Source organism: Aulostomus chinensis, chromosome 2 (assembly GCF_037954235.1).
Source record: "Aulostomus chinensis isolate RoL2024-O1b breed Wild chromosome 2, RoL_Achi_v1.0, whole genome shotgun sequence".
Lineage (NCBI taxonomy): Eukaryota > Metazoa > Chordata > Actinopteri > Syngnathiformes > Aulostomidae > Aulostomus > Aulostomus chinensis.
The window spans coordinates 15,819,009-15,830,109 of record NC_141321.1 but is presented as its reverse complement, the minus strand read 5'-3'; the positions used below and the strand labels follow the sequence as shown (position 1 = coordinate 15,830,109).

The 11,101-nt window shown below is 43.4% G+C and overlaps 1 protein-coding gene across 2 annotated transcripts in view; it reads left to right on the top strand.

Moving 5' to 3' along the window:
- Window positions 1-853: 853 nt before the first annotated feature.
- Window positions 854-11,101, top strand: part of pcdh17 (protocadherin 17) — a 60,865-nt gene continuing 50,617 nt past the window's right edge. The window contains exons 1-2 of one of the 2 annotated variants that reach the window (XM_086180868.1): window positions 854-1,893; window positions 2,641-5,230. In XM_086180868.1, coding sequence (XP_086036994.1) covers window positions 2,945-5,230 — 2,286 coding nt within the window. In that variant the 5' untranslated portion in view covers window positions 854-1,893; window positions 2,641-2,944. Of the gene's footprint in view, window positions 1,894-2,640; window positions 5,441-11,101 lie in introns of both variants that reach the window. The other variant, XM_086180860.1, reaches the window with a different exon arrangement.

The following is an 11,101-nucleotide window of genomic DNA, read 5'->3' as shown; positions in this document are numbered from 1 at the left end:
CAGCAGCAGCTGCAGCAGGGATGAGGGTGACATTAAAATTCAGCATAGGGACAAAGTCTGGGCCAGAAGCATGTGTGAATAAAACACCACACTCATCAGTGTATATTCCTCCTTTCCAACTACCATTCATAGCATTTCTAAACCATGACCACAATTTGACATGAGGTCGTTGAGATATGGGAGGTGGAAACACTGATGAACAGAAACCTTCCTCTCACTCTGATGCATGATTTCGTCAGTGTGTTCCTCTTGATGAGCTGGTGTCCACCATGTTCTGTGTCCTTAACTCTTATGAGGGAAAACAAACACACACACGAACAAAAAAATAAAAACCCAAACATAACTGTTGAATCAGGAAGGCAGCCTGATGCACTCTTCATTCCAAATCTCACCTAGGCTTCATTTTTTCAACCTATCATTCTGGGTATTTTAATACTGACTACACACCTTAACACAGCCTTTCGCGAGACAGAACAGATATACTTACACGATATAAACCAGCGCTGCCAAAATAAAATGAAATAATCTTTCATTCTAATATAGTACAACCTTGTCAGTAAATATATAAAATCTCCTCATCGCCCAGGATGTGATCAGGCATCAGAATGACGTGTTGTGGAGGACAGTTTTTCGTGTGATATGAGACATTTTCAGAGCACAATGCAGGGACAAGTTATAAACGTAGACTATAAAACACAGAGTTCAACTCTGAAGGTGGACCGCAGACTGCAAGCAACTGTTGGTTACATGAAGACAGAAACTACAGTGCCACAGAGGACTGAATCATGTGTTTGGTGTGTTTCAAGCAGACTCACATTCGCTGTGAACCGCATACAGAAAAGGTAAAGAAGCCACATCGTCAAACGCGAATTCATTTCAGGAAGGAATTCAGAGCCGTTTGACTTTACCATAAACGACTTTAACGGACATTTCAAACCACTCCATCCTGGCGTCAGCCCGCCTCCGAGCCCGACCGTCCAACGCGTGGTTTCCTGTATTGTAAACAACAATGAAGTGCGATATTTGAAAAAAGCCCAACAGATGCGCTGCCGGTGGACCACGAGCCACCCGTCATTTGTAGTCTGCACCCACAGCAGCGTTTGAATCCCTCCTTCTTTTCCCACCTCTTCAAATTCATTGGCTGCCAGAGGAGTAGCGACAATGTTTAATGCACCATGCGGTGTCCGGAGTTCAATCAGTGGGAGGAAGCGCTCATTGTGCTCAGGGCTTTCTGACGTGCCGAACATACTTAGTAACGGCTGTGTTCGGACGTTCAGCTACTCGCCCGCTTTCTGACAGCTACTTGTGCCAGGATGCGGCGTCGGTGCTGACCACCTCCTCGATCATCAGCTACGTGCCGGACTTTTATGGGGACGCACCGCAAGGACAAAAATGCCATCACGGGGAGCAGCTTGTGCCGGACGAGGAGGAAGACACTGATTGATCGTCTTTGAAAAAATAGAAATAAAAAAACTAAAAAAAAACAAACAAACCATTAATATTATCATCTACTTTGGATCTACCTTGAAAAAACATCTGGATTCTTTTTTTTTATTCTCCTCACAAGAGTATTTTCCCCGAACAGTTTTCCTTCCTGAGGAGCGGTGACTCACTGCTGGCAGAAGGCGAGCCTGTGCATCCTAATCAGACAGCGGAGAGGACTTCAGCTCATTGACATTACAGTCATACTTTTCTGGAGCACTTTTTTTTTTATTTCCACTGCGCTGCACTGTAGCCTGCGTCGGAGGCTTGTGGCTTTCTGTCTGCACGGAGAGGGGAAAGAGGATAGGGGTGGCTGCCTGAAGTGGTTAGGGAATGAAACTCTCCTTGAGCCCTGCTGGAGCTCTGTTCGGATTTGTGCTTTTTTGGACTATTGAAACAGTTTTATTTTAGGTAAGTTTATGTTCCGTTCTTCACGTCTATTCTGTATTAGTTTCATCTGCTCAAAGATAACAGCAAAGACAGAATATGCAACAGCTTCTTGCAGGGACCGTTGAATTTTGCAGAGAGAGGGAGAGAGAGAGAGAGAGAGAATTACACGGCTGTGCTGCGATGTTGGCAGCTCATTTCGGAATTTTTATAAGGCTCATTTTAAATATCCGGATTATGCGGATTTGTTAATGCGTGTAAGAAGCTCATTTTATACACACTTATTCAAATAGCCGCCACAATAGGCCAGCCTCAGTTGTAGGCTACGCCTGCAGTGTTGCCGTATTATTAAAGTTACTCTATTACAGTTTCAGTCAGCATTCATGTAATGAGTGAATGGGCCGTTATTATCACGCAGGGTCAGGTCCGGCATTGCCTAGCAGAGATTAGAGAAACTAAAACGACACTCAAATATTGTGTTTATTATAATACAAGTAGTAAATAAGCTACAAGGGAGTGATTATTTCCCTGTGTGTCAGGACTGTGCAGAGCGTCTTCCCAAGGTTAACTAATTGACAAGCTTCCCCCATAATTGTGGGGATGAATTACACATGAGCCTTGTTTCATTTTTGGCTCAGCGGTGGATCTGATTTCTTCCTGGCAGAATGGCTAATGTTGCTTGGTCTGTTTGATTTCAGCAGGCTAATTGACTCACATATTTTATAACAAATATATATTTTTTCTGCTTTCTTTTTTCCTTCTTCCTCCCAGGTGGTATTATTGAAATCTCACAATGACTATTCAGTTTGGAGAGTGGATCGCGATTATTGCTCAGATGAGACTGGGCGCTCAGCTGAATATAAATTAGGTGTTCAGCACCACAGTTTGCTGGAGAGAGAGAGAGAGAGAGAACGAGAGAGGAAGCAAAGACAATCCACAAAGACAAATGCCAAGACCTACATGATGAAGAGAACTCTTTATTTGAAAAGTAGAAACACCAAATTTCAACAAAGTATCAACAAGTCAAAGGAAGCATAAACACAACACAGATTGTAGCACCTTTAAGGGAGTGGGGATGCATCTTTCTATTTTCTTTTTCCTCCTCTTGTGGGCTCAAGCCCTGACATTGAAAAACTTAAATTACTCTGTCCCGGAGGAGCAGGGTCCGGGGACAGTGATCGGAAACATTGCCAAAGATGCCAGACTTGGACTCGAACAGATTGGACCGGGAGGACAGGGTAAGAAAGCCAACTTCAGGGTGCTGGAGAATTCAGCTCCGCATCTCATTGACGTGGACCCCCAGAGTGGACTGCTCTACACAAAGCAACGCATTGACAGGGAAACATTGTGTAAGAGAAACCCAAAGTGCCAGCTCTCCATGGAGGTGTTTGCAAATGACAAGGAGATCTGCATGATCAAAATAGATATTCAAGATATCAATGACAACTCCCCGATATTCCCCTCCGATCAGATTGATATTGACATTTCTGAAAATGCAGTGCCGGGGACACGGTTTCCTCTGACGAGTGCACATGACCCAGATGCTGGGGAAAATGGCCTGAAAACCTATCAAATAACACGCGATGACTACAATCTATTTTCTTTAGAGGTAAAATCCCGTGGGGATGGGACTAAATTCCCAGAATTAGTTATTCAAAGACCACTGGACCGAGAAGAAAGAAGCCATCACACCCTTATTTTGTCAGCCACAGATGGTGGGGAATATCCAAGGTCAGGTACCATGCAGGTAAATGTTAAAGTTATTGATTCAAATGATAACAGCCCTGTGTTTGATCAACCTTCTTATGTAGTTGAAATTCCTGAAAATTCACCTCCTGGTAAAGTCCTGATTGATTTAAACGCCACTGATCCTGATGAGGGAAACAATGGACAAGTTGTCTATTCCTTTAGTGGCTATGCCCCAGAGAGAATCAGGGAGCTCTTCTCCATAGATTCCAGAACAGGGGTCATAAAGATTCAGGGTGAAATTGACTACGAAGAGAGCCCAGTTATTGAGATTGACATCCAGGCAAAGGATCTAGGTCCCAATCCAATCCCAGGCCATTGTAAAGTCACTGTGAAAGTGCTCGACAGGAATGATAACTGGCCATCTATAGGCTTTGTGTCTGTAAGACAGGGAGCCATCAGTGAGGCAGCACCTCCGGGCACCGTCATTGCTCTGGTACGTGTCACAGACAAGGACTCTGGCAGGAATGGCCAACTGCAGTGCAGGGTTCTAGGTAATGTTCCCTTTAAACTTGAGGAGAATTATGATAATTTCTACACAGTGGTGACGGACCGGCCCTTGGACAGAGAAATGCAGGATGAATATAATGTCACCATTGTGGCTAAGGACAACGGAATCCCTCCTCTGAACTCCACTAAATCCTTCACTGTAAAGATTCTGGATGAAAATGACAATGTCCCCCGCTTTACCAAATCAGTTTACCTTCTTCAAATACCTGAGAACAACATCCCAGGGGAGTACCTAGGTTCCGTGCTGGCTCATGATCCAGATCTTGGCCAGAATGGCACAGTATACTACAGCATCATCAACTCAAATGTGAGTGGTGGTGATGTCAACACCTATGTTAATGTGAATGCTGCCAATGGAGCCATATATGCTGTGAGATCTTTCAACTATGAGCAAATCAAATACTTTGATTTCAAGGTTCTTGCTAAAGATGCTGGATCACCACACCTGGAGAGCAATGCTACAGTGCGTATCAGTGTTCTGGATGTCAATGACAACATCCCTGTCATAGTGCTCCCTCTCCTCCAAAATGACACTGCTGAAATCCACGTGCCACGGAATGTTGGCGTCGGCTACATTGTCACCACAGTGAGGGCAGTGGACAATGATTACGGCGAGAGTGGGCGGCTCACCTATGAAATCTCCGATGGAAATGAAGAGCACCTTTTTGATATTGATCCAGTGACAGGGGAGGTGCGAACAGCCCATCCATTCTGGGACAACGTAAACCCTATCGTCGAGCTGATCATCCGGGTTTCTGACCACGGCAAGCCAACCCTCGCCGCTTCGGCCAGGCTCATTATCAAGGCCTCCAATGGACATCCCTCTGATGGACTGCTACATGTAGATGACAATCAGAACTGGGATATGTCTTTGCCTCTCATTGTAACTCTCAGTATAATATCCATCATGCTTCTGGCTGCCATGGTGACCATAGCGATCAAGTGCAAACGGGAAAATAAGGAGATACGTACTTATAATTGTCGCATTGCAGAATACTCACACCCTCAGCTGGGGAAAGGCAAGAAGAAGAAGATTAACAAGAATGACATCATGCTGGTGCAGAGCGAGGTGGAGGAGCGGGATGCCATGAATGTGATGAATGTGGTAAGCAGCCCTTCCTTGGCCACCTCTCCTATGTACTTTGACTACCAGACACGCCTGCCACTCAGCTCACCAAGATCAGAGGTCATGTACCTTAAGCCCACTGCCAATAACCTCAGCGTGCCCCAAGGCCACGTGGGATGCCACACCAGCTTCACAGGCCCAGTCACCAGCACTACAGACACACCTACTAACCGCATGTCCATCATACAGGTAAGAGAAATTGCACTCTTCTCCTTCACTGTTGTGCCACGGTGTCCACGTCACAACCTTCAGAAAGCACCCATAGCCTACAACTACCTTGTTTTTTGTAAATGGGGAAAAAGGAAAACAAGGACAGGCAGAGACAGAGAGGCCCGGGAGCACAGAGAGAAAAGAAAAGGCAGGAGGAGCGCACATTAGAAGGAATAAACATTCTTGTGCCTTCTTGAGCAGACCCAGCGACAACAACACACATCATTTGTGTTGTTTGAAACATTTGAAATCAGTTTTCAGGTCGGCCTTCTTACATTAGTCAATCATTGAAGTATTATTAAAGTAGCACTAATTTATGTCCTAATTCAATATGTACATTTTGTGGCTAGAAAAAATAAACACATATAGAGTATTCCTGCTCACAGATGCAGTAAATCCTATAATGGCAAACGATAGGAGACAGTGACAGGGTTTTCTGTTGATTGTTCTATTTATAAGGTCACAACATTCATCAAATTGCACCGCCATAATGACTTTGTGGTTAATTCTGGCGACTTTAATTCTTGGAGATTAGCAGATAGCGCGTATTTTCACAGCTACTTTATACATCTTTGTGGGGAGTACTTGGGTGTATAAGCCTCTAATGTGATAACTTCTCTGTGTCTTTGGCCTTAAGCCCATTAAAAGTCTGTCGTGTCAGACGAGGATTAGGGCCTACTTAAGACAGTCGTATGTAATGCCGGGGACAATGGGCAGCTGTAAACTAAATCCTTTTTCTGATGTTTACCTTTAGTTGAGAAATTATTGTAATTGTTTTCCCAACGGCATTACAATTTAATAGGGTTATGTTTTAATACTATTCCCTTGTGTGCTATTTTAGCAGAGATTTACATTCTGTCTTTGCTACATCCTGGTGGACTGCTACTATTAGTCTCTCTGTTAAGCTGTCTGATGTCTTTTCTATCTCACTATTTGAGCTGGAGATGGATGTGACGATGACTGTGATCAGATGTGATGCGTCCCCACAAGGGAGGAAGGCCACTGTCTGTTGTTCCCACTCTCAGCCTCAGCCTTGCTTCTATTATGAGCCAGCTGCATAGGGCAAGGGTCAGCACAAAGAGCGTTACAGCTTTCCAATCAGAGGGACAGTATAATTGCTGGCCCATTTGCAGGCCGTTTCTTTGCTCATGCAGTGATGATGAATTAGGGTGTGAGGCTGTCGCACATCCATTTATGCACTTTATTTTCTCACCTTCTTCAGACTGTCAGGTCAAAACGGAACAGCAGCAACACATTCCATAGTGTCTTGTTTACAGAGGGTACCCCAGAAGCATCAGGCACGTTGGGTGCTCTGTTGTATTATTCAATAGGAACCCGTGTAGAGGGAGATGGCCCGAGGCATTAAGTTTCCTCAGAAGCGTATCACTTCCCTCCCTCCTCCTCGCTTCTGCCTCCTCCCTCTGTTCATGTGGACAGTAAGTAACCTGAGTCAGAGGCGAGTGGCTATGGGAAAAATGTCAGGAAACAAGGACAGAATTCCCCCCTCCATCGATCCCAAAGCCTCTCAGCCCATCTGTCACTACAGTTGCCAGGGGAGAAGAGGCTAAATAGGAAAAATAAATACAGAGATGGATAAAGCAAGAGAGCATATTGTCTGCTTTGTCAGTTTCACAAGGGCACCTTAGTGCTGCTGTCTTCGTGTGCACGGCTACTGTAACAGTCCTCAGCTTTCTCCTCGCCGCTGCTGGTCTCTAATTATGTTTTATAGTCTTGCACTCACATGCAGGCTGGGCTTGGTCTAGCTGGGAGATGGGAATAATATAAACATATCAGCAGAGCTCTGCTGGCCTTATCATTGTCACCAGTGCCTGATCCAGCGGAGAGCTTCATTTCATTTGTAAGGAGAATTCCTGGGATAAGGAGATGGATGATACGTAATGATGCCTAATTCCTCTTGAGGCGTTGAAGGGAAGTACTTAGCATGGAATGAAGGTTAAAACCAATTTGCTGCAAAATTCCTCATTGCTGGGGAAGAAGGGATTTCAGTGACTTCCTCCACAGAGTGAGCTTGTGCCCACTCCATCTCAAAAATACATCTTAGGATCCCACATTATATTTAGTTTCCACAGCTGTGCCAAGCTGTGGTGCACTGGCTGGTTCATATGTTTCTTATTAGTCCTTGGAGAAGCCACCCTCGTTGTTATCAAACATTTGAAGGCCCCTGTGTTATTACTTTTAAGTGGGCCATAATTTATCATATTGATTTGTTTTGATATGTTTTGAGAGTTGTAATTTAATTCACCATGAAACTGTAATTAAACAGACCCGTGTCTTGGTGGGAGACCAGGATTTCATGTTAATAAGGTGCAGGTGGCATAGCAGCAAAGGGGGGGGGGGGGGGGGGTGTCGCTGACAGCCACCACCTTAAGGGAATAAAAGCTGCCTTTAGGTGGCAGCATTCTGCCTTGAGTACAGAGGCGATGATGTGAGGGTCTTAAGGAGAAAAGGGGATGCTAGTCTCTGCTGACTATATTCTCACTTGTCACCTGGGAAGGAGGCTCAAATATTAGATGTCAGACATGATAATGTAAGATAAACAATCCTTGAATCTCGTAAAGGACACATTTTAATACATGATATTTCACAAATATTCAGATTTACTGCATATAATGACAATTAGAACTGCCAAACAGAAATATCTCAGGACATTTTATGATGAACCATTCCTTTCTCAAAAAGATTGGAAGTTATAAACCTATTCTGGATGACTTTGCCGTGAAGAGGTGTGACGATGATCATTGAGTCCGCGCATGTATGAAATACAGGTCTCACTCCTTTGATCTGTTTACGTTGAGCATGCATGCCAACAATGTAGCTGCAGCAGATGTTGAAAATGGATGCTTCCAGGAATGGTCTTACTCTGCATAATTTAAAGAGATTCATTGTGTGTGTGTGTGTGTGTGTGTGTGTGTGTGTGTGTGTGTGTGTGTGTGTGTGTGGGGTTGGGGGGAGTAATGTCATTGTGTATTCCAGGCATGGGATCTACTCTTTCAGAGCCAGAGCCCTTTCCTTTTATGAGCGTGACAATCTTGCATTTGTCCGAGCCCTGAAACACTCTTCCTCCGAGAAATGCACGTACACGCGCGCACACACACACACACACACACACACACACACACACACACACACACAATCATGCACATGTAACTGTGTTTTTTATGGATTCTACCAAAAAGTTTTATCAAAGCTTCTGCTGTATATTATATTGAAATTGCTCCTACACTTCAGAGGCCACTGAAGCAATGAATTATAAAAGCACTCTTTATTTATTTCTCTCTATTCCCCTTCATCTTTGGGTAACTGCCTTTCCTGTGGAGTTTCTGATGGGATGAGTTTTCTCTTTCTGTGTGTGCTCACAGTCATTTGTAGGAGTGAGGAACAGTTCAAGAAGCCATTTGTAATTAATGTACTTGTGTCCTTCAGTTGAGCTTTTCAGGATCACAAGGCCAGATTTGTTTAATTGGAGATCACCACTACATCATCAGAATCTCAGGGTGTATATTTCTTCAAATAAACCTACTGCAACTCTACCTAATGCTACATGCAGAATTGCTGAATTATTAATACACAGTTTTATCTTTCTTCACCTTTCCAAAGCTCTTATATATAGATAGATATAACTGAAAGAAAGTGCCGTCAGACCGCACAATGTTCCTCTGGGGAGCAACAGTAATTTATTTGATATTATTTCCATATAACAGCAAATAAGTTGCAATTAATGTTTTGTGTTGTAGGTGCTGGTATATTTCCTGCTGGATATCCTGAGGTGTTTGTTTGAGTGTAGATCACAGCAGTGTAATGCACAGCACAAACCAGCAGCTATATTTGCATCCTCCTTCATTAATAAATCATAACATTTAACAAATCCGAGGAAAGCAAAAGATGTCACGATAAACATCTGCGGTCTGCGGCTAAATACTGTTGATGATGTAGGCAAGCGGAGGGCAAAAGACAGAGGAAGTGGGGACCAAAGATAATTGCAGATGCACACTTATAGGGTCATCTTTTCTTTCAACTGTACTTGTATGAATGAAGGTAGAGATGACATACCCCAGGCCTACTCTCCTCCATAGATAAATAGATGATAATTATGTGTCTTCTCTCTGGAAAGAAAGAAACACTAGACCTTACCACAATCAAAGTCTTTATTTTCACCCCTCACTTCCATTGTTTCCATTCCCATGAACAAATGTAAAACAGGCTGTAAACTGCAAAAAATGTATTCCATTTACATATCAACTGTGTTATTGCTATATAAATCAGATTAACACTTATTTAAAGATACATGTAGATAAAATGTATTTGAGATTGGAAGCAGATACGTTAGCTATGTGAGTGTGAGTTTTGTTGTTGTTGTTGTTGTTGCAGATTCTCAAAATAGTAATCCAGCAAAATAAATGAATATTTAGCTGATACAAATGTCCCTTTCATAACATTTTTACAATCATCTGTGGAGTCAAACTGGTTCAGGAGATGGTTGATAATCTGGAGAAAACATAAATAGTTTTGGCAAGTGGGATGAAACTGTTTGAATAAATTTGGATGACATTATATTTTATGTTGCCTGTTTTTACATGCACTTTTTCCATCCGTCTGCATGCTGGTGCTTTTAGACTGATACCACAGTGGAAAGTTGCAGCTCCAGTTCCAGAAAACTCTGGAGATGGGGCATCATATTGTAACAAATTCTTGTCTATCACCTCTCTTTCAAGACAGGCCACAAGGGAAAGTGTGTCACTACGAACGATGGGAGCTCACCCAGCCCAGGGATGTGGTGGTGCTTCTTTGCTTAATTACCAGAGTTAAAGTCCATCCATCCATCTATTCATTTTCTTCCGCTTATCCTATTAAGGGTTGCGGGGTGGGGGGGGGGGGGGGGCCTGATTCTATCCCAGCAGCTTTTGGGGCGTGAGGCGGGGTTCACCCTGGACAGGTCACCAGTCCATCACAGGACCAACACATATAGACAGACAACCATTCACACTCACAGTCACACCTACGGTCAATTTAGAGTATCAATCAGCCTCGTCCCCTCTTGATGTCTTTGGACTGTGGGAGGAAGCTGGAGTACCAGAGAGTCTTGCTTGTGTTGTATGTCGCTTTGGACAAAAGCGTCTGCTAAATGAAATTGTAGAATTGTAGAGTTAAAGTGAAAATCAGTTTTTACTTTCAATCATCTTAGACTACAAATTCCAATAAATTGATCAAGTCAGTGTCTCTCGTCCCTCCTAAGAAAGGAAGATTTATTACTAGGCTGTTGTATTGTACCGCAAACGCTTAGTAGTACTTAATAAACGGGCAAGTGTGTGTACATTTATTGTGGTCTGGCAATTCTTTCAGCCAGCTGTTGTGCATTCATGTGGAGGCAAAGTCTTATTTGTGTGCTGTAATCTCATTATTTGAATAGACCTCCTGACCTGGCAATTTAAGGGAACAAAGAAACTTTGTATTTTCAAGTGTAGAGAAGAAGACAGGATATGAGAACACAAGTTGACCCCTGTAATACCCAGAATGGCCGGACACATTAAACCAATTTACTTGGTTCAAAAGGAGGCAGCCTATTGGAAATGACATGAGCATGATAATAAGACTGTGGATTGTCAGTGAACATTCCCTCTC